Raw genomic sequence first — 24,325 nt, forward strand, 5'->3', positions numbered from 1 at the left:
ATATAAGTTCTTGCGACAGGACACACAATATATTATTATATGAACAGAATCACTGACATAATTTGATTCTCATTTTCATAACTTTTTACATCCAGACACAAAAGTCATGTTATTAGAGTGTGTTAATCGGTCCTTCTGAAACATCCAGAACACATATGATTTGCATACCCAGAGGAAAGTAATAAATATTATGAAATGAATACTTCAGAAGATTCACCATGAGTTGTGTTAGTGAGTAGGGCTTACCAACAGTTTGAAGCAGAATACTCTCTGTTGCGAAGCAGACATTGTTAGTATATTTGCAGTAAGAGGGGAAAGACATGTGCTATAGGCTTTCTCTGAGCGGAATTCTGTAGGAAACGACACTCGCCTCTGATCACAAGCATGGCTAGTTATCGGAAGTCAGACTTCCCCCAAATGATTTTTAAAGAAATTTTCATATGAATTTCATATCTTAAATGGTTATCATTGGAAATAAACTCTGACTCATAACATTAAAGATTTATATTATCCAAGCCAGAGAGTTACAAGTGGCGGTTCTTACTGCATAACCCTGAATACCGTTTTCAAAGATCATAATGCTTGTCTAATTATGAAACTCCATTTTGGGGGAAGGTTTCAAGACAGGGTTTCTCTGTGTAGCCTTGGCTCTCCTGGCCCTCACTCTGTAGAGCAGGCAGGCCTTAAACTCCTAGAGATCCACCTGCTTCTGCCTCCCGAGTGTTGGGATTAAAGGTGTGCACCACCACCACCTGGCAGTACTTTTAACTAAGGTAACTTGCATAATTTTCCCAGTCAGGTCTTTCTATGTAGCCTTGGGTGGCTCTCAGGCTCTTTGTCCTCCTTCCTGTCTCTCCCCAGCAGTGTGATTACAAGAACGTACCACCATGCCTGCTGGTGAAATGTCTCCTGATTCACTAGGTTAGGGGACATGCTGGTCCTCTTCAGTGTCGTTCACGATGGTGTGTATACTGATAAGACATGTACAACACACAGGAGCATAGGAGCGAAGAGCGACCTGGGCAGAAACTACCCCAGGAAACACGATGTCCACACAGGACACACGTGGGGTGCGGGATAGATTATCCCCTTTAGTGACAGAGTGCTGGAAGCATAAGTTCCTAACACGGTCTATAGGTAGGGACCATCAAGAAAAGTCCAGAAGCAGGTGAAGTGATGTCCCTAAGCTGACAGATGCCCAGTGTATCTGGAAGAATGCATCATGTCAATGAAAGGATCCAAAGTTGGCACTGGACACTGCCTTTGGCCGGTGATCAGAAAGCTGACATTCCTGGCAGGTGCACTAACTCCTTGAATTTCCTAAACAAAGACTCACTAGCATAAGAGATATCTAGTAATTTAGTGCTTATTCTTGGTTAACAAGCATCCTAATTAATATATTGAAGGTGTTTGTTTAAGATATTTACAAAAGTAATGTTTTTAACTCAATCACACCTTTTTTCTTATTATCACTCCTAATGGAAATATTCTGCATCCTATGATGCATGCAATATTGAATATTTATGCCAAAATTGTTAGTGTGAAGAGCATTCATAAGCTAGGACTAAACGTTAATTGATAGATGGCGCTCCAGATGTGAATTCTGTCTTTTCCTCCAGAAAACTTAGACGCAAGTCCCAGCATCCTCATGGTGATTCACATCATCTGAAACTCCAGTTCCAAGGGCCTGGTTCCTTCTTCTGACCTCTGTGGGCCAATCATTCACGGTGGTGCACAGATAAACATGCAGGCAAAACACCTGTACATATAAAATAAAATAATCTCTTAGTTTCCTAAAATTGAGCTGAGCTAAAATGCACATAGTAGGTAATAATTCTCAATGGGTAGTGTTATATTTAAGTAGAATTTATAGTTTACAAAACAGGGAAAGAAAAATTCCATTACTAATAAATTTACTTTAAATAATAGTGAAAGTCTAGAATTTGATTGTTGTTTTTATTGTTTTTTATTTAACTTATTTATGTATTTTACATCCTGACCACATTTTATTAGATAGAGTTGCGTTAAGCTCCAGAGTCAGCCGGTTGTAGGCATGTATCCCTCTTCCTGTATTTTTATCTTCTTGGTTGTATTTTATATCAGGATAATTTCCTTACTCTTATAAGGGCCACATGAGGCATTCAGAAAGACCCACTGTGATGAACAGTGTTGTTACTGGGCTTTCATAGATGACCAGATAATTGACTGAGTTCATCTACTCTTCCGTGATTACAGTTAGCACATGAACGTTAGCCCTAGAGTTTGTGTCTGGTCTGCTTGTGTCAGAGGCCTGTACACGTCCACAGATTCCCTGGGAGTTGTGTGCCTATGTACCCTTGCAAATCATGGTTTTCTCTAAGTCATCCTTAAACACCCTGTCACACACACCTGTTTCCTAGTGTTGCCAAACCTCAGCCTGGCAGCTGTGCCGGGATTCCTAGCTGTTAACTTATGGCTTCTAGGACTGAACTTTACTACTAAATTCCTGATTTTGATTCTTATACGCAGCCTCCCTGAGTATATTCTGCACCACTGAGTAGAAGAATGAGGATTTAAAACACCTTTAAGTCATGAAACTCTGTTCAGTTGTGTGTGCTGACTCTTCTCTGAAAGGAGATGAAAAAAAGACTGTACTGTAGGTCCATTCTGCAGAGCTCCTTTGTTTCCCACCCAGGACCTTGAACATCGCTTGTGGTGCAAAGTTTCCTCTTAGCCAATATTCACGCTAATGTCTTCAGTTTGTTCACTGAGATGTAGAGGACAGCTGTGAAGCAAAGTTGAAAGGTGATTAGTGCAGCTTGCCATGCTGTGTAGCCATCAGCTACATCCATAGGGAAGTAGATCTCCAAAATTAGTCATCTCCTCTGACCTTGGAGGATTAGCAAGTGAGTAGCATGGAAATCCTTAGCCTTTAGGGAGCTCAGAGCGTTGAAAGTGAAAGTACCTCTAAGGGGAAAGTAGCAGGTCATCAATCCTCTGGTCTACCTGTTCTACCAGTTTTGGACAGAGTGTGGAGACTTCTCTGGAGACTTGCCTGGAGCTGCCTGCCACTAAATGCGCATGCTTAACCCTGAGATACTCTCCCTGGTGACTTAAAGTACTGAGAGCCAGACAGAAGCTTTTGCTAGGACCACAGAATAGACCTTCCCTCATGAAGATTGTGTTACAGTTTTTTCAAAAATAAGTTTATGTTGCAGTTTCTAGTGTATCCATGATTTCTAGTTTTTGGAAACTCAGGTATTTTCTATATTTACAAAGGTGTCAAATCTCCTTCTGAAACTTGATAATTGTGTCCTTCTATACATCTTCTCCAACCAAAAGAAGAAGTTGGCTAGGCTTGCTTTCTTTATAAATATCAGTGGTATTTGTACAATTACCCTTGTGTGAAATCTGAGGGATCTGGCCTAGCAGAACAGACAGTGGAATCCTGAAACCAGAGGCTCAGGAGGACAGAGGAGGAGGAGGCCACAGATCCAAAAGCACAGCACGGTAGGGGGGACATCTGTGGGTGTTCCTACATAAAGAGTGACTATAATTAATAGTGTTGTATTGTATAGTTCAGAAATGCTAGCAGAGAGGATTTGGAACATTCTCATCCCAACGAAACCAAGTGCTTGAGATGAGGGATGACTGAATCTTTCTGAATTGATGAATATGTAACATGTAAAGGTCCAAAATCATCATACTCTTCTCTGTAAGTGCAGTTATAACCTGTCAATAATAAAAAAAAACTTAGATAGAAATATTGATAGCATTAGGATATTTAAGGAAGAATTTTCAAAAATAAATTTTCAAGGGCTCCCTGTAACACTCGTCAACTTTTGGCCATTTCTCCTTTCTTTTTTTTTTTCTTTTTTTATTGAGAAAAGGAGAAAAAAACAAGTTTCCACCTCCTCCCAGCCTCCCATTTCCCTCCCCCTCCTCCCACCCTACGCCCCCTCCTCCCACCCTTCTCCCCCTCCCCCCACTCCTTTCCCCCTCCCTCTCCAGTCCAAAGAGCAGTCAGGGTTTTCTGCCCTGTGGTAAGACCTAGGACCTCCCACCTCCGTCCATATCTAGGAAGGTGAACATCCAAACTGGCTAGGCTCCCACAAAGCCATCACATTACGGAGGGAGAACATGAGCAAAGAAGTCGGGACCACGAGGGATGCACCCACCCACTGAGACAGTGGAGCTGATCTATTGAGAGCTCACCAAGACCAGCTGGACTGTGACTGAAAAAGCATGGGATAAAACTGGACTCTCTGAACATTTCTCCTTTCTTGCCCAACTTTTCCACACCCTCTCTGATTGTCTTCCACAGTCCTTACCATTGCCTTTACTCACCCCATAGTGGTGCGGTTACTGACAGCCACCACTTACTAATGGCCCCTGCTTGGAGCTTCTTACACTACTGACCGTTGGGCCGAGATGGTTCCTCATCATGAAGAGAACCCTGGCCATTGTGAGATACTGGACATACCCATACCTTCTGACACTAGTGCTGGTATCATCTTCCATGCTGATGACCAACGATGTCTCAACCATTGCCAGGCGTATCTTCTCTGGTTTAGAATCAATGTCTTATCTTATATGAGATATTATTTCATTCAAATCTCTATTGATTGCAACTTGTAAAGGAGTCTCTTGATCAGAGTTGAGTTGATGATGCCAAGGAAGTGATGAATAAAAGGGAGAACCCCTGATGGAACTTATTGTCATCAGCAGTATTGTTGATTGGCAATGCTGTTTACAAGGAAGGGATCAGGGTAAAGGGTTGTGGAGATACCCAGAAAATGGCAAGAGCAAGAAGACATTCATTCACAGGGCTGAAGGAGAGGGGATGGTTGATTCTTAGCTCTAAAGTTATGGATCAGTGACAGTCGGGGAAGAAGGGAGGGCAGGATCATCCATGCTGAGACCACTGTCCCCCTCTACAGCCTCAAGACGTGACAAGCCAGCGCTTTTGTTCCCTCTTGACAGCCAGTGTTTAATCCATTAGGTTTCACCAAAAATTGTGAATAATGAAATCTCATTGTTTTTCTGAGTATGTCCTAAGCAAAACAGAAAGGGTGCCGGTACAGTAATATTGAGGACTCTCAGTCCCTCATTTCTATAATGTCAATATTGCCAAGCACAATATAAATACCACAACACAAAATGAAAGAGCTTGCTTTATTCTTATAACTGAGAAATGCAGTCATCCCAGTTTAAGTTAGCAGCTACAGGGAAGAGAACAAGAGAACAGGGAAGTGTGGACCCTTCATGTCTCACAGGGGTGTGGGAGTGCTCTGAATTTAGAGGAGAGGTTTTCAGTGATCAGAAAGTTCTGGAACATGTTGTCTCCTGTGGGTGATCACTAGCACTTTACGGAAGCCATCTTCTAATTTTTATGATGTTCCAGTGTAAGGAAAGAGGAGTGCCTAGCAAGGTTAGCATAGGGCAGGGTGCTTGGACACAGGCCTGGCTTCATCCCATCACCCCTACAAGGCCGGGCAAGTCACCCAACCTCTGTAGTTTAACTTTCTCATCAGCACTACAACGTTATAGATAAAGTATATGCCGTACGCATGTTTTAAGTATGTATGAGTAAGTTAGTATTGATAAAGCACTTAGGGTCATATTGCAATATAGAAGCTAACATAAGATGTCAGTTATCATCAGAAACAGCCTTGTGGTTATATCACCACCCCATCATCACAGATAATGTACTTCGACTGCACAAAAATGGGCCCAATGGTTCCATTCTTCCAACATAATTATTTAAAAGTATAATAAATGATAACCATATAGATTCGTTATTTGTAATAAGGTAGCCAAAGACATACCAATGTGCATATGGGTAATGTGAGCTTGTGTTTTCGAACATATACCCTAACTCCAAACTTTCAATTCCACTTTGGCCCGCTTCCTTTTTCCTGCCTGAGTACTGGGGGCAGGGAAAGGGTTACTGGCAGGGACTCTAGGTCACTAGTTCATCTTGTGTTATTGTGTCCAGTGTGTTTTCCCAGAGTTTTAGGTTAGAAGCTACTGACAAGGAAATACCTCAGGAGTCAGAATCAGGCATAAATTATGCTCCGTGGAGGTGTCTTCTTGTTGCCAGGGTCAGGTCAGAGTCTCCAACCTCACATTAAGTTACTGTGTTAGTGGTCATTGAATTTCAGGCTTGAGAGAAAGCGGAGGCCAGCCAGAGACATCTAATAAATCTTATTCAGACCTACCCGTAATTAGTGATTAAACCTCCCATTAACAGTTATGGTTGTGCTAGATACAAGTTGAGTAGAAGAGTAATTTCTGCTTCCATTTCACGTTCACGTTGAGAAGTGTGAAACTTACTTTATAAAATGATTGTTATATTTGTCTGTTTGATGAATTCAGAGTCAACACCTTATTTATGTGGTTGGATTTTTTAATTTGAGAAGAATGGACCATGAGAAGATAGTCTTTCTTATTTTTTTTTAAGTTTAGACACAGGAGCAACTGGCTCTCTATTTTTTAATTTTTATCTATTTTCTTTGTCTCAATTCCCAGCCTCAGAGCCCAACTTGAAGGTGCGGTCCAGGTTAAAACAGAAAGTGGCAGAGAGGAGAAGCAGCCCCTTACTCAGGCGGAAGGATGGAAATGTTGTCACTTCATTCAAGAAGAGAGTGTTTGAGGTGACAGGTAATTGAGAGCCGGGCAGTCACACTAACACTTGCGGGGCATAGCACTTTTCTAAGTTTAGGATAAATATGCCTGTTCATTAATAAAACTTATTGTGAAAAGTTTGTCTTGAAAGGCAGTTTCTTTGAAAGCTCACCAGCAGTTCAGTCAACCTTGCTATGCGTTCACCAGTGGCATAGTGCAGGAAATTAAAGGGAGAGAAACCACTGTCGTGTCAGTCAAAGCTCAGCTATGCACACCAGCGCTTGCCCTGTGCTTTTTAGAAAGGGGAAATCCACTGGGCAGACGCCTACCAGTAGACAACAGCTTTTAATGAAATCCGACCAGAAATGTGCAGAGGGAGGTTCAAGAGGAGCTTGTCCCTCCCCTACTCAGACATGAAGGTAGGAAATACATCTGGGAAAATTAAACTATGTGGAACACCAAAACCTTGACTTTTCAACAAATTTACAGAACTCATAAATGACTTTATGTGTTTACTGGTGACTTGGGACTCATGGCAGGAGGGGGAAATGCTGCCTTTTATGGAGGGGAAAAGACTGTCATTTTCACTGGTCTCAAATGCAAGAGTTCATATTTTTTTAACTGCCTGGTTAGAAGTGGGGTGAACACGTTAGGAAATTCAACCTGATGTCTTACAAACCCCCTCGCCTTGTTGTACCTGTTTTGAAATTAGAGAAGTCCCTAAGACTACAAGAACCCAAAAGGCCAACCACAGTGATGTTGGCTGCTGCTTCCTAAGACACGGAACCCTGAAGGGCTACACAGGATAAGACCAACTGATGTTTCCTGGGGACTCAGAGCAGTGCTGTGTGCCTGGGCAAAGTGCAGGGAAAGAGAGGGAAAGAGGTCTGGGTGGAACTTTGTCCTCCTTCCTGAGAAGCCTGTGACTATAGCAGTGCAGGCAGATGGTGTTGGCGTTCTCAGATCAGACCTCACCCTTCGTGTGTTTTTAAAAACTGTGACGTATTTTATTTCAGTTTGTAAAACACACCTCTGTCTTCTCTCTATTCACAGTAGATAGGTACTGTTATGTAAAAACAGTCTTAGTGGTTATATTTTTAAAACTTTTTCCTTAGGGGAGATGAGAAATTTGGAAGAAATGAACAGTAACTTATTTTTAATATTTATATAATCACAAATTTATAGTAATTAAATTCTAAGTTTTAATGAATAGATTTTTTTCCCTTAATTTTATGGGATAAAAATTAGGAAGCATTTGTTTTCATCCCATGAAAGAGGTGAAGTGTCCCTGCCTTGTGTGGTTGCTGCTTTCGTACACTTCCAGCCTGTGAGCTAGTCCCAGCAGAGCCTCTATGAACTTTTTGTTTGTTACTTCTTATTCTAAATGAGTATTTTGCACTGAATCTAACTGTATGTGGAAGACCTGACCTTCAGCACACTGGTGTCTGCCCTGGTGCCTTTCCATTTCTCAGTGGACTTCCGTCTAATTTGGACGTGGCAATAGTAATGTTCTTAGTGCCCAGCTGGAGGCTGCCACAGTGCTGTAGCTCTTACATTGGCATTCTGCTACTCTCTTCTCTACCTTTTTTTCTTTAAAGCGTCTGCTCCTTTTTTCTTTTTCTCCTCCTCATAAGTAATATGTAAGAGCAAATTGCCACTTCACGCATTTTCAAATTCAAGTTTTTTTCTGCCACTCTTCCTCCAGGAAGTTGTCTTCTTTGAAAATGCTGTGCCCTGGCTCAGTCTGGTGCCTGCTTTGGTCTTTCCTCTCCTCTGGTGCTCCATGTTCACCAGAGAGTTATTATTCCCCAAGTGCAGGTCCAAGGTCATTCCTTCTTCCAGTTTTCCCAGTTCGTCCATAAAAGCATTCGCTGCTTGTTCTCAGTTCCCCACCAGTTGGTGAGGTGGCGTCCTGTTACTATAGCTGATACGCTGCAACCACAGGGGTCTCTAGACAACAAAACACCTTTGTTCTGATAGCACACTAAGTAAGATCATTTAAGATGTTAAGACAGAAGAATGTTTAAGAATGTAGTGTTTTTAAAAATGTGGGGATGAAATATTGGTGAGAAGTCATAGCCATCCTGGTAATGTCAGAGTCAGGAAAAGAAGTGTCTCTAAGAATTTTTAAGTGCATTAAAAAATAAAATAAAATAAAGCCATGTGTCTATAGTAATGCATGTCTGTTGCATTACTACATTACACGTAGTAACGTGTGTCTGTTGCATTGCTGCACTACACGTAGTAACGTGTGCCTGTTGCATTGCTACACTACACGTAGTAACGTGTGTCTGTTGCATTACTACACTACACGTACTAATGCCTGTCTGTTGCATTGCTACACTACACGTAGTAATGCATGTCTGTTGCATTACTACACTACATGTAGTAATGCGTGTCTGTTGCATTACTACACTACATGTAGTAATGTGTGTCTGTTGCATTGCTACACTACATGTAGTAACGTGTGTCTGTTGCATTACTACACTACACGTAGTAATGCCTGTCTGTTGCATTGCTACACTACACGTAGTAATGCATGTCTGTTGCATTACTACACTACATGTAGTAATGCATGTCTATTGCAGTACTACCTTACACGTAGTAATGCCTGTCTGTTGCATTGCTACATTACATGTAGTAATACCTGTGTGTTGCATTGCTACATTACACGTAGTAATGGCTGTGTGTTGCATTGCTACATTACACGTAGTAATGCCTGTCTGTTGCATTACTACACTACACGTACTAATGCCTATCTGTTGCATTGCTACATTACATGTAGTAATGCATGTCTGTTGCATTACTACACTACACGTACTAATGCCTGTCTGTTGCATTGCTACACTACATTTATAATGCAAGTACTAGGGTGACAGAGAGAGGAGGTCAAGAGTTTGAGCCCTCCCAGATTGGATGGTGTGACCCTGTTTCAAAGAAAAATATACAGAAAGAGAGAAAGAAGATACATTTTACAAGGCAGTGTTGGAAACATCCAGATTAATCACATTGTTATCATAATATATGGACACAAAGGCATTGATCATGTAGGACAGAACATTTTGTGGTACCAATAATTTGCTCAAATGCCATAATAAACCAATGTCAGCACCAGAATTCATTCACCAATCCCCCATCCTTCTAATTGCACCATGCTTTAGAGTAAAGCAACATTTAGGGCAGAGAGTTGACAGCTGAAAGTTATTTTGATGGAAGTCAAGAAAATACTGTTTGGAACGTGTGGGCCCCTGATCAATGGGGGCAGATGGCACATAACTAAATTTCCAGGTAGGATTAGTGAGGCCAGTGAGTGTGGTTGGCAGTAGACATAGAGTGTGCCAAGCACAGCGTGGAAAGTGTGTGTTTGTGCAGAGATGAGAGCAGAAAGGGCAAGTGGGAGAAAAATTTTAAAGAAAGCTTTAGAGATTACTCTGGTGACTCTGAACAGTAAGAGTTTATGCCACAGTTTAAGAGAAAGTAATCAGTAATTAGGCTGGAATGGCAGTCGTCAGACATGTATGAGATTCCATGAAGAGGGAGATGAAAGGCTGGTGGCTCGGGAGAAGGAATAAGGATGACTCTGAGGATGGGGTAACATGCAAGCACAGAGGAAACATTGCATTAAAATATGATGTGATCTCTACACATGTATTTGAGGATTAAACATACCCAGAATTCTGGCCTGGAGAGATGGCAACAGTGGTTATAAGAGGACTTGCTGCTCTTCTAGAAGATTCCTGAGTTTTCTCACCCTTTGGTGCAGCTTACAACTGCTTGTAAAGCCAGCTTTGGGGGGGCTGACTCCTTCTTCTGACCTCTCTAGGGACTCAAACACACACACACACACACACACACACACACAAAGTAAAAATAAAATAAATTGTTGAAAAAATCCAACATTTCAAAGGAAGTCAGACTAGAAGTTTGAGCTTTACACAAGAAATACTCCATCCGTGAAAGCAGTGTGCCCGAAGATAGGATTCAGCATCAGAGGAGACACTGAGACAGTACGGTTGCAAACTTAGTGCACGTCTGTGTGCAGAGAATGATGGGAGGAAAAGGAATCCTGGGCACAGAGGAAGGCGTGCACATCTGCGACTGCTTCGTCAAAGCGGTCAACTTTGGTGGTGTTTGAAAGAAACGGTGCCGTTGTCTGAGTAAACCATGGCAGGAGAGAACGAGGGGACAGTCCCAAGAGTCTCAGTCTAGAACCATGTATGGAGCAGTAAAAGGGTACGGTAGGATTATGGGTAAAAATAAATGTGCTGTCACTGGGAGAGGGAAAGGAATGAAAACCACGGGTTTGAAGAGTTTAAGAAGAGTTCCAGCAGCGGAGTGTAGTCATGGCTAGAAGGAAAATGCGCAGGTGGGAATGAGGTCCCATCTCTCAGTCCCTGAGGAGTGAGAGACCACGCCATTGAGCAGAGCGGGGTTAGCACAGCGTGGATGAGGCGCTTAGAAAACACCAAAAGTGACTGCAGAGGGTGGCAAGGATAATTTCCCATGTTCAATACAATAATTTGGGCAGCTCGACTTTTAGAAATTGGAATTTTCAGTTTTTAATTAAATGTTTTTAAAACACATTAGTTTCTTTACATGTTGGGGTCCATATGAATTTTTTATCTGAAGATTATCAAGTAGTCTATATTGTTTTCAAATTTTTGCCAAAAGAAATTTCTTATTCATTGGTGTTTAAATATGTACACTACTAAATTGGCAACATTTCATCTTCCAGAAATTCAATGGGGGTAAATTTAAAGTCACCTGACATTTTATAAGGTCATCAATGAAATGTATAAACTTTTAGTTTCTATTTTTTTTCCTCAAACAATTGGACTGACATGTACTATAATAAGATATACTCTTAGTGTATCAAGTAAAGATCAGTATATAGTTCAGCATCAGGACCACTTGCCCTGGATTTCTCCAACGTGTTGGCAGCTTGCTTTTACGCCATGTGCAGATGTATTATCTCTATCACTGCATGCTGTTATGATAGCATTAAAGCAAGGGAAAGACTGTGCCTTTCTTGTTTCCCCTTTTCCGTGTTGGCTTCTGTGACCTTTAATAGCTCTGTACCTTTGATAGCAACTGTCAATACCGTATAGCACTTCTGACAGTTCAAAACAAAGTGGGGAGATAGGAGACTTTAGAAACAGTCCAAACATCCTCGCTTCTTATGTGTAACGCCTGTCATTCACACACCCTGTCTGGCACTACGAATTATAGCCAGCGGAGCTGATCTTTGTGTGTTGTTCACAAATGCATGTGTGTTTCCCCATGTTTTTCAGAGTCCTCGGTCAGTAGCAGCTCTCCAGGGTCTGGTCCTAGTTCACCAAACAATGGGCCCGCCGGAAATGTCCCCGAAAATGAGGTTTCAGTTATGCCTCCCACGCCTCTCCCTGAGGTAAGGCCCCTCTCCTTCTTCTTCTGGAAACTGGTTCTGTGGTAAAGAGTGTTAGTTGTCCAGGCCCCCTCACATTCAAACATTGCAGATTTATAAACAGAGCCCAAGTATTCCCCACTATGAAGAAAGATTAGCTGTCTTTCTTACGATGCCCCATATCGATGATAGTTTATATGTGGATTTGAATAAACTTGATTATATTTAGAGTTGTTTTGATAACATCCATGCTGGAGAAACACTGCCATGCAAGCCAACATTCCTACTTTCCCAGCTAAGCTTCTTCTGTATTGCCCAGTGAGACACGAATTTGTCGTCCTGCCTGGGTGTTTGTTTTTCTAGTAGGACTGACTACACCTATAAAAATCCAACAAAGTCCATGGAAGCCTCTCACACTAACTGCTAAAGGGTAGGTTTTATTCATTTGACCTGGAGTATAACAGAAAACAATTGATGTCTGTATTATGATTGAGGGAGCTAGAGCTGTACCAAGCAAGCACTTTTTAGTATTTACTACGTGATTGTATTTTGCATATACCCCTTTATTCACGAATAAAAATGGGAACTCCATTACCGAAAGTGACTTAGTATAGAAGATTGTTTTAAAATATTATCATTTGTGATAGTCAGTGACCCTCGGCACTAAGAAGAAAGTGGCTGTCAGGAGGAGTTACAGTACTTGCTTTACTAGACGGTGCTGAGGTAGCAGTCTGAATAGCCGTGTTAATGGAACTACTCTGAACAGACTGGTCAGAGATGGAAGCCCTGTTTTTTTTTTTTTCCTTCTGTGTGTCATACTGCCTACTTCCTATCCAAACTCTGTACAGGAGTTGCTGTGGTTTGCTCTTGTGTGAAACTGTTACTTGCCTCTCCTCTTGTAGTTTATAGTCTTGGTACTTTGAGACTAAGAGACACTCATCAAATCTGTCATTCATTGGGATGTATCTGTAGTGTTCCTGCCATTGAATTATCCACACTGTACCAAAACACTTCTGCCTGCAAGGGAATCGCTGTACTGTCTCCTGATGGAACCCAGTGATTCTGAACAATCATCCTCACTGGCAGAAATGTCCTCCAGTCAAGAGTTCCATGCATGCCACACGCACACACACACACACACTGTCACACACGTAGACGACTCGTCTTTATGAAATCATTAGGTAGAAATGGAGGTTGTCTCTGAAAATCCCTGGAGTCGCTTTTGCTTTAAAAGATTCAAGGTCTTCACATTGACCTTTGGTTTCTCATAAACTCAAAACGCTCAGGAGAGAAGAACAGGCCGAGTGCTGGGCAAGGAGAAAGCGCTAAGTAAGCCGCTCACAGCACTGTGCTGGGATCCCAAGTGTCTAAGCTCACCTCACCCCGACAGTGGCAGATTCCCTGCCTGAGGAGTCTGTGTGGTGTCACCGCAGAAGTCACAGCCTGGCGCTTCATCCCTTGATTACTTTCAGAGCCCCCAGGTGTCTAAGCTCACCTCACCCCGACAGTGGCAGATTCCCTGCCTGAGGAGTGTCGCCGTGAGTGAGTCTGTGTGGTGTCACCGCAGAAGTCACAGCCTGGCGCTTCATCCCTGGATTACTTTCAGAGCCCCCAGGTGCCTGACAGAGCAGATGTGACTCCGACAGCTTCTCCTAAAACTCTACTATGTGCCCGAGAGCAAGAGTAGAAAGGATAAAGACCTCCGCAGGCTGACCAACCTCCATCCAGACCTTCATGCTAATCTCTAAGGCATCCATCAGTTTCCTGCTTCTTGCTATCTAGTTACTCTCTACATATTTTGCATTATGCTCTCCAATAATGATTTGAGCTAGAATATTCTGTGAATACTTGTGGTCCCACATGCAAGCAGGACTTTCAGGTGTCGAGACTGCATCCTCATACCGAGGGACTTTTCTATGACCCCTTAATTATTTACGAGAATAGAACAATTTCATCCAAATAGTAAGTAAATAAGTGTTATATTTCCACTTTCATTTGAACGATGCTCTTCTCACGAACCACACAAACGTGTTGGGGTTAGGTTACAATCGCTCCTGGGGCTGTCTGCATGCACTCTTGGGAAATGACAGCCTGTGGCTGGACATTCATCCGTTCAGGTAATGCGCGGAGCGGCGATGTCAAGGCGGTGGCTTTGGCTCTTTAGCGCATGCTCACATTTTCTTAGATGCAGAAAGAATTACAGTATCTGTCTGAGCCTGTTTAGTGGAGGGGTGCAGAGGCGTGAGGACAAGCCTGTGGGATCTGATCACATTCAGAGCGGGAACAAAGTGTGGTTTGAGACAGGCTGGAGAAGACATTCTTAGCTTTTCATTATAAACATCCGTCCACTTCTCTGTTAAAGTGGAATGGAAACCAGGAAGAAGCATTACTGGAACCAAATGGCAAAATGGAAGGATATTCTTTTCGGGCTAATTGGGACCTACTAAACTGTCTAGATTGCTTAACCCTGATGTCATCCATGTATCTATGTGTGTGTGTGTGCACAGAGACAGAGAGAATGAAGATTATAAATCAAGGTATTTTATTTATTTCAATCCGTTTTGTATTCCTCAATCTTTTACTCTCACAGACTAGGTTTGGATATCCCAACTTTTCGGCTAACTGTTGAATGTGTTCCACCACTGCAAATCTTTCCTCCCACCCACACCAGGCCAAAAAAGAAAATCACAACAAAACAGAAGGAAATGTGATTTAGTGGAGTTTAAAGGGTAGAGGGATTTCTCCAGGTCAGTGGCAGGACACTCACTTCCAGTGCTGGCAAGGCTAGTTCAAAAGCAAGCAGAGACTTACCTCATAATGAATTAATTGTGTGCCTGAAGTGTGCTCCCAAAGGCCAGGCGGGCAGACCTTCATGCACTGATGGGCAGCCTTTCTGTGGCCCAGAAACAAAAATGCGACCCTGATGGCTAACATGTGTTTTTCTGCTGCATCACGTTCACGGAGTTCTGCAGTGTAGGTGAGGAGGCAGCAGAATTTAGGCCAACTCTCAGCGAATTAACATGATGGTTGTAGCCCGCTACCACCTAGAAAAACCAGACACAGGAAAGTGTGTCTTCGAACTCCCTGCGTGATTTTCACAGCTACCCTCTAAGATTAATAATAGAATGTGATTTCATAGCAACAGGAAGCTGGAGGGCAAAATTCTTCCCACATTGAGATTCCGAGCCCCTCGGCTGTGTAATGCGTCATTTATAGACTATTCTGCTTTGATCGAATAACACAGGGGGGTAAAAGGAATATTTCAAGTTCACAGTTTGCCTGGGGTACAAAGTCACATTGTGAAAACCTGTCTGGATGGGAAAAGGGGGAAAAAAAAACAGAGTTGCGTGTGTCTCTTAGTGGTTCTGTCCTTGCCTGGCACACAGAAGGCCCTAGACCAACCCCAGTCACCAAGTTTTTTTTAAAATAAAGCAGCCTGGGTGTGCATGGCTCCCTGTTCCATGGCCTGTGTGTGTGCATGGCTCCCTGTGTGTGTGCATGGCTCCCTGTTCCATGGCCTGTAACGAGAAAACAATGTACCTAATTCCTTCAGACCACACTTGAATGAACGGGATTCTATTTGCATCTGCAGCTTAGGACATTGGAAAAGGGACCCCCAAAGTTCTTGAATCTGTTATGTTTTCTATCGTATAAGGTGCAAATCCCACCTGACTGAGATGAGGCAGAGGCAGGACTGGAGGGAGAATGGACTTGGGATCGCAAGGCAGGATGCCCTTGAGCATAGTGGGTGACGTGTCCGGATTCTGTCTGGAGGCTGGGCCTGGGCACTTCTACAAAACCAGCTGTTGGCCAAGTTGCCAAACTTGTGTTAACCCTCAGCTTCCCGGTGGGTGAAACGGTGGCAAGACTGGTTCCCGCTCCTTTGTGGAAAAGAGGTCGCACCTTGTGAAATCTGGAACAAGTTCATTTTTGCTATCAGCAGCGCGGACTCCTCAGAGGGAAAACTCACTAAGTTGTGTGTCCTCAGGCCAGCAGCTCTCATACGAGAGCTGGTCTCCATCTTCCGTCGGCTCTGGCCGCTTCTGTTCCTTTTCTTTCCTCATATTCTCAGTCCCGGAACGCAGACTGTTGGAGCTACTCACTTTACTCCCCTGCAGACGTGGTTGGGCACTCAAACCTCAAGCGTTTCTGTTTCCAGCTCCCGTCAGAGATGTCTCTAGCCATCTAGCTGCTTGGATTGCTAATACTGTGGGCCTGTGGGTTCAAATATGCTTCCATGGGTATCAGCACCATGACGTTAGATCCCGTGGATTTATTTGATAGCTATCTTAGCCGAAGCCAAGCTGCTGCCTTATTTCTAGTTTGACATTAGTGGCTGTGTCTGATGTTATTTTATTTAAAAAAAATTTTACATCAAAAGCAACTGATTATTTTGAAAAAAAAAATAATTCTAATACTAAGGCTAAATGTTCTAAGATCCCCGGAGATGCTGTTTGTGTCGCTCCGGCCTCCCATGATTCATCTGCCTGTTGTTTTGTAATAGCTGTCATGGCGTTTGCTGCCTTATTTAAGTGGGTACCTCAGAGCGACGGTTCATATGGCAGCAATTAGAACTCGGCCCCCACTTGGAAAAGAAGTTGTTATGACACAATAATCACATGAGCCAATATTACAAAGCAAGATCTTTCGTAAAAATAGAAATGCAGAGTTAGAAAGCAAACTCCCAGGCCTCTTAGCAGTTCAGCCGCTCCCGCTGTTTCTCTGGAGGACCCAAGTTCCATTCCCAGCATCCATGTTGGGGGACACACAACCGCTTCTAACCCCAGCTTTGGGAAATCTGACACCTTCTTCTGGTCCCCTCGGGTACCCATACTGATATGTGCATACATGCACACACATATTCATAAATAAAATTTAAATTCCAACCTCCAGTTTTCTCCAGTGGAGTGCCCCTGCATATATCAACTTTGTCCCAAGGCAGGCCTCGTGCCCAGGCATAGTTGGCCAACACAACATAGACTCCATGTTTTCTTCGTGGACTCTTTGTTGATTTTGTTTTGGCATCTCTTGTCTTGATTTATTTGTTTTGATTTTCATTTGCTTTGACTTTTTGTTACTTTATTGAGAGAAGAAAGAGAGCGAGAGAGAAAGAGCATGGCATGGAAAACTTGGGGAAGGCGAAGAATAGAGTATAAGAAAAATGTAATAAAAATTATTGCTATTATTATCCTCAAAGTTTTATCTCACATTTTATGGTAATATGATCTTAGATGTAAAATGAAAACTTCAAGCTTCGAGAGCTTTACTTCCTGGAAATAACTCTTTCTTTACCATGCAGAACTTCTCATACCATTTTTCTGAACAAAGCATAGAAAAGAGATACAATCTTAAAAAATACGGATAAAGCCATCCGCAAACATTAAGTCATTAAGGGCTTTTTAAAAATGTGGCTGTCTTGTTTTTAAACAGTCTACCACTTTAATTCAAAGTCATTTGACACAAGTATGTCTTCCTGTAGCCCATCCTGATAGACATGGATGCTACCTGACGAGATAGTCAGACCATCTCTGTCTTGGGCTGAAAGATGTTTCCTAGGGAAGGTAGGTGGCTGCATCCAAAGCCCACACATGGCAGAGCTCAGGTGTGAAATATTCACAATAAACATTTTGTTTTACTCATCCAGGTCTGTATTTCTTTTTCTGGTTCTCTGGCCTATTATAGATAATTTTGAATATTCAGTAAAGTGAGCATTATATGTTCATGTATTCTGTGGGTTTATCAAAAGTAGGCAGGTATTATGTATCTGTTTTCAAGTCACACGTACAAGTAATAAAGGCATTTTATGTTTTTCACACACCCTCCCCCCGTCATCCTCCCTCACTCCCGCCTTCCTTTCCTCTTCTTCCTCCCTTTCTGTGTTTCTTGCCGGCAGAGCAGTGGCATTTCTGGGGTTTGCCCTGTGTTTTCTCGTACAAAGCGTGTCCTTACGGTTTGTGTCTTGTGGATTTTAGAGAACATAGGTGGCACAGCGTCGTGACCTCATCTCACATCTTGCTTTATCGCTGACCACGTGGTTTAGACCCAGTAGTAGCTGCCGAATGCTTTTGATCACTGTAAAAGCCTGCGGTGCCTGCTGCTCGGATTTCTCTACCCCTTCCTACTCCTTGGGGAGACAGGCTAAGGAGTGTTGTCTCAGCCATCCTGACAGCCTTCATGGGAGATGTTCTGTAAGCTCCCTTGTCCAGGAGAGGAGTCCCTCGGTTCATGGTGTGTGTTGTAGTGGTGGTTTATTTTTCTGAATGGCGGAAGTGCTGTGCCTGTTGCTAAGTTCCCTCCGTTTAGAGCACCAACAGACTTGATTCCATTTCTTTAAGTCAATATTATCTTAGTGTCAATAGCTGAGTCTCCTCTGAGGGGCATATTTTTCAGTCTATGTGTACTTTATGTATCTATAAGACCTTCTCGCAATTGACATTGTAGTGAGGAAAGAAGTTAAATACTATTTTGAAGCATATTACTAAAAGGTGGTTCCCCCCACTTCAGCTCCACGGTTCCTGGTGAATTGCCAGGTACCCATGAAAGCCCGGGATTGCATTAACTGCATCCTTTGTGCCATTCGCATGTTCTGACTTTACTATAGTAGTGGTGGTGATGATGGACTGTTGATGCTCGTTCTCCTTTCTCTCCGTAACTGACTAGCCGCTGAGGACTTCTTTGCCTGCCCACACCTAACACCCAAACTCAGCCCTGATGAACTGATCGTCAAAGGCTTCAGAAAGGTTATATGATAGCCTTACGTTTAATGCTTCTAGTTCGTTTGTCTACAGTGTGGGTTTGCAGTTGTGGAAAGGTTTTATGTTAAAGCCACCTTTCCAGTGCTCTAAGTTGTGACACATTGACATCTCAGCAATATAGCCCCAAGAATGGGCTTTCTGAAACCATCTTCTAAAAATGTTCTGTGTTTTACTTTGGACTGTGCACGCTTATCACAATACTGAGGTGGGGAGCACCACAGCCTGTGAGAGCACACAGTGGGTCAGTGCTGAGGTGGGAGCACCACAGCCTGTGAGAGCACACAGTGGGTCAGTGCTCAGGTGGGGAGCACCACAGCCTGTGAGAGCACACAGTGGGTCAGTGCTAAGGTGGGGAGCATGCGCCATCCTGTGAGAGCACACAGTGGGTCAGTGCTCAGGTGGGGAGCACCACAGCCTGTGAGAGCACACAGTGGGTCAGTGCTGAGGTGGGGAGCACCACAGCCTGTGAGAGCACACAGTGGGTCAGTGCTCAGGTGGGGAGCACCACAGCCTGTGAGAGCACACAGTAGGTCAGTGCTCAGGTGGGGAGCACCACAGCCTGTGAGAGCACACAGTGGGTCAGTGCTGAGGTGGGGAGCACCACAGCCTGTGAGAGCACACAGTGGGTCAGTGCTGAGGTGGGGAGCATGCGCCATCCTGTGAGAGCACACAGTAGGTCAGTGCTGAGGTGGGGAGCACCACAGCCTGTGAGAGCACAGGTCAGGATCCCTCATTGTCTATGTAAATGGCTCTGCACCATCTGTCTACACTCAGATTTTATTAAGGCCCAGAACAGATAGACTGTTCCTATCAAAACCCTAGCTGGAGAAAGCTGTGAACAAAAAGGCAAATTTGTAGGGAACAGTTGTCCGGTTCTAGGAGGATCTAGATCTGCAACACTGGAAACCTTCTTAAACTCAGTGCCTAGTGCCTCATTACAGTTGAGAGAGACAAGCAATGTCTGTGAGAAGGACAACTGTAGCCACAGACATGGGCGCAGAGAACAGTCCTCGAGTTCTGCAGAACCTTAGGCAACGTCTGCCAAGGTCAGCAGTTCTTCTATTTGTAAGATGGTCAGGGCTGTCTTCTTAGGAGGCCTCACGCTCTCCTCTCTCCTTCCCTTCTCTTCGTAAGCCTTAGGGCTTTTCTCAAATGTGATATCAATCCCCCTTGTTTCTCTTGCCTCCCTTGGGGAGGAGGGCAGTCGCAGAGTTGGATGGACTGGGAATGTTGCTGCTGGTCCCGCTTTGAAGTGACTCCTTTCCATGCGCATGCTCAGTCTCCTTGCCTGAACTACGAGGTAGTCTGGGAGGATTAGTGAAGAGGATGAATGCACCACGTGAGAGATGACATCACACAATTTTTATATAAATTCTGAGGTCTGCAATCCCAGCACTTCAGCCGGGCCTGCCAGCTGTTCCCATCACCACATCTGGAAAGAAACCGGCTTCCACACAACTGTGTTGTCTTCGTGTTATGGAGCAGGAGGGTTTACAGATGTCAGCCAACGTGTGGAGATGACTTCCTCTCTGTGGACTGTAGACTCTCCTGCCAGAGATTCCGTCCTGGGGCTACTGTGGGAAGCAGTCAACTTTGAATGGCACTTTGTAACTGAAGTGCCTGTCTCCACATTGTTTTTCTTTTATGAATATAGATGAGTGGGCTGTTCCTTCATTTTGAAAGAGTATTAGCTGCCAGTGAGCTAATAAAACATTTTTACTTCTTTGCATCTTTTGTATTCCATGCATATATTATATATTAAAACTGATTTCAAAGCCCATTTTATAAACAAAATAGTTGCTTGCTATTTTACTTTGAGCAAACACACAACTGTTACCAAAAACTCCTAAAATAAAATTATAATCTCATACATTATAATTTAAAAATCTTTCCCAATAATTTTCTTGCTTTGTAGGCGTGGGCATCTTTAATTTCACCATGTAAACTCAATGGAGCATTAATAGCTTGGCATAACACAATTCTCATGCATGAATAACTGACATGTTCTTTTAAGAAGAAACACAGCCTGGGGTTAGAGCTCCAGGCTGCAATGGGAAAACCCCATGCTATGCTTCTGCTTGTATTATGTTAAGGCTGAGTCTCATCTCCAAACAGTCCTATGATTGAGATAACGTTCTGGAATAACATCCTGTGTTTTCCTGGTGCATCACTCTTCGGTGACATTCTGAGGCTGTGTTGTATTGGCACGTGATATTTCCCCTTGTTAATTGATATCCCAGGTTTGTCCTGGGGAAAATCTACAGCTCCTCCAAACATGCTTGACAAGTTATTATATTTACTTTAGTCAAAGCCCGTGCGTGCAATATCCCTCTTGGAGGTGGTCTATTATTGGAGTCCCATATGCTTTTTGTTTGGGAAGAAAGCAGTCACTGTACCACACTGTTACATGGGGTATTCTTTTTCAGGATGTTGTACCCTTGGGAACCGTATCAGGCCAGAGTTCCCTGGTCTAATAAGACCTTTGGAACTCTTATTGTATAAAAGTCCTGGGAGGGGAGCAAGAGTAAAACAGAAAATGTAAGCTAAGCAGCCATTGTGAGCCACATGTGGGAACACACATCTCTTAGTGTTGGGTTAAAACAGTATTTGTTGTAAAACATATCGAGACGCCAAAAGGTTGAGGGTATTTCATTATAAGTGCATATTACTGTCAAGTAGAGATCCCGTAACATTTTAAATTTAGTTTTGAAAGTATATGATGTGAAATTACACCACCCATAGCTTATTGATAATTTTATACTAAAATGTGATTAATGGAGAAGCCTTCTGGTGCCGCTTGCTCTCCTGTGGCTCTCCTCTCAGAACAGTGGCTTGAGACTGTGGTCAAAGCTGTGGCTGTTGTTGTACGGGAAGGGTTGTAAATGTGCATCAGTCACCAACTTTGATTCTGGTATTTCCCTGATTCATGACAGACATGTTAATTATAGTCCGCAAAGCCAGATTTCCAAAAGAATTCTTCACAATGAAAATAGAAATTAATTCACCATATCTTATGACTTTCACCATATTATGACTTTCTGATAAAAAAAATTCATTCAAATTTTATACTAAAATGCCTGAGTATTATATAGAAGCAAGCAGTAAGCACTGGAGTCTTTCTTCGCTATGGTAACATAGAAACTGCATTATGGAATTTGAGCATTTACCAAGAAAACTGATGAATTTCTAATATTTTAAGAATCTCCTTTTCTCATTTTTTTTTTCAACAGCAGCTGGTTCCGCAGCAACGCATTCTGATTCACGAAGATTCCATGAACCTGCTCAGCCTCTACACCTCGCCCTCTTTGCCCAATATCACTCTGGGACTGCCAGCTGTGTCGTCCCCACTCAATGTGAGTGACGGTGCCCCCAGCCCAAGACAGCCCAGTGGCACTTTTTACATGAACATGCTATGTCTTGTGTATTTGGACTTGTGAACCTTGTTAGAAACAGCATCCCATACATGGTTTGTTAGTTGCTGCTTTGTTAAAGGCTCTCTCCTTTTAGTTTCAATTCACAGAACTGGTTCACGTGATCATTTACAAATTACTTGATTGGGTAATGATTTCCAACATAACCATATGTATCGTCTTCACATGCAGCTTTGTATCTCCTTCCTGTGAAGGGGAGACTGCAGTTCACATTTACAGACCAGGGAGCCAAGGCTGGGGAGTTTAAAAGCTCAAGATCACAGGCTCAGGGAGCGAGAGGCAGACCGAGCATCCTCTAGGCCAGAGCTCAGGCCATGAATCCCTATAGCACCTGTTTGTAGAATCCATCCCCGAGAGGCTTTGTTTGGGGAATGCCCTGGTTCCACAGTGAAGGTTACATATCTGGAAAATGAGCCCCAAGAAAATATTTGCCATTCTCAGGAGACTTCAAGAGAATTATTTAGGTTAAAAATCTTGACTACTGAAATAGGATCTTCAGGCAGAGTAATTCTCCGAGTAAAATAGTAATTTTATACATACTCTCTAAAATAATGAGCATTTTACTTGTTAGCAAATATTTGTCAGCTTCCCATGGGATAATTCACCACAGACCTTAGGAAATTAAACTGTGCGTACATAGACGTCAGATATTAGACACTGGAGGGGAAACCTGCCCCCACTCTTGTCACAGGGTGGGCACTAACAGAGCCATGTCTTCTCTTAGTGCAGCATGTCAGGGTCACATATGTCTTCGAGATAAGCATTTTATCAGAACTAGAAGTGTATTCCATGTGGAGTATTAATAGAACAAATACCTTCTATGACTATACACCATTTGTGAGTAGGCAGATTGAGAATGTGCCCACTATAATCCAAGGATTACAGAGAGAAGCATGGAAATCCTGAATCAGGTACATTCTTGAAGTTCCAAAGACTTGTAAACAGCTGGTTCTAATGGAAGGTAAAGTGGAAATGGAAATTAAACTTAAAATAAGACATGTAAATCTTTAAATCATAACTTATTAAGATTATTTTTATTTCTCTGTCATTTGTTTAATGTCCTATAGCTACCAAGTCCCACACTTCTCTGAGATGCCAACAGGCACTTGGATGCCTCCATTTTCTGTGTTCTCAGCCACTGCCTCCTGCTAGCTCACACATGCACAACTTTTAATGTGGTCCAAGAAATTCTTTCCCAGAGGACTCATACTAAAGGCAGACCGTCTTATGTTTCAATGGCAGTGCCATTTGGTGCCATTGGATGAATAAGCCAGTGTGGTTTGGATTAGTTTTGTTTTTCTTTGCTTCCATTTTGGTGTGGATGAGGTCTTCACAATTAATTTCTCAGTCGTATCAATCATAGCCTTTCCCCAGCAGAAGGATCTCTAATTCTCCCTCCCCCACTGCACAGAGGAAGATTTTAAGGGAGGGGGCTGGGCCAGGCATCCCTTGTATATTAAACATCGGATTGACCCACTCTGTGATTCAGACAAACCATTTACCTCTTCGTCCTTCAATTTCTCCATCACTGAAAATTGTTTTGCCTCCCTAGTGCACAGCAATTTTGAAAGATGAAACATAAGTTTTGGAAAGAAACATGCCACATAATTTTGAGGTATTAGCCTTCTGCTTTTGTAACACCGAAATGACCACCATTCATTAAATTTTTTGAATAGGATAATTCATTATTGCTCTTGATGATGTAATTATAATGACTTCATTACTGTGTTACCATGCCTTTCAAGTTCTTAATAACACTTTTATTTGATATCTGATTTCACTTGTAGTTTACTTTATTATACAAAAGTATCTGGGTTGTCATTTTTAATATTCGGAGATGTAGGGATCTGTTATGAATTAATAGAAAATATATATTTAAATCAAAGTCTTGTCTATTTGTACCAGCTTTCACAGAGTGAGACAATTTCACTTTTAAAAAAATATTTGAAACTTATGGCTTTGTGAAAAATTAGAGGAAATGTTGTAAGAATGTATGTTTTGTGTTTGTCTTGAAATTCTAGAATTATAGCCTGCCTTATCTTCATCCACATGATAGCCTTCATTTGAATAAATGTTAACTTTCCAGCATACCTTTTTCTCAAGCAGTGCATTTTAAAGTATTATAAAAACTCAGCTTCCCTCTTACAAAG

General features: G+C 42.6%; 1 protein-coding gene across 4 annotated transcripts in view; it reads left to right on the plus strand.

Annotated features, from left to right (window-relative positions):
- Hdac9 (histone deacetylase 9) overlaps positions 1-24,325 on the plus strand; it is a 463,183-nt gene that overhangs the window by 118,794 nt on the left and 320,064 nt on the right. For 2 of the 4 annotated variants that reach the window (XM_041657935.1, XM_041657936.1), the window contains exons 7-9: positions 6,511-6,642; positions 11,898-12,013; positions 21,975-22,097. In XM_041657935.1, the coding sequence (XP_041513869.1) occupies positions 6,511-6,642; positions 11,898-12,013; positions 21,975-22,097 (371 nt within the window). The remainder of the gene's footprint in view (positions 1-6,510; positions 6,643-11,897; positions 12,014-21,974; positions 22,098-24,325) is intronic. The other 2 variants (XM_041657937.1, XM_041657938.1) reach the window with 1 other exon arrangement.

This window comes from Microtus oregoni, unplaced genomic scaffold (assembly GCF_018167655.1).
Source record: "Microtus oregoni isolate MIOR12 unplaced genomic scaffold, Mior012 000009F_ref0000495, whole genome shotgun sequence".
Taxonomy (NCBI): Eukaryota; Metazoa; Chordata; class Mammalia; order Rodentia; family Cricetidae; genus Microtus; species Microtus oregoni.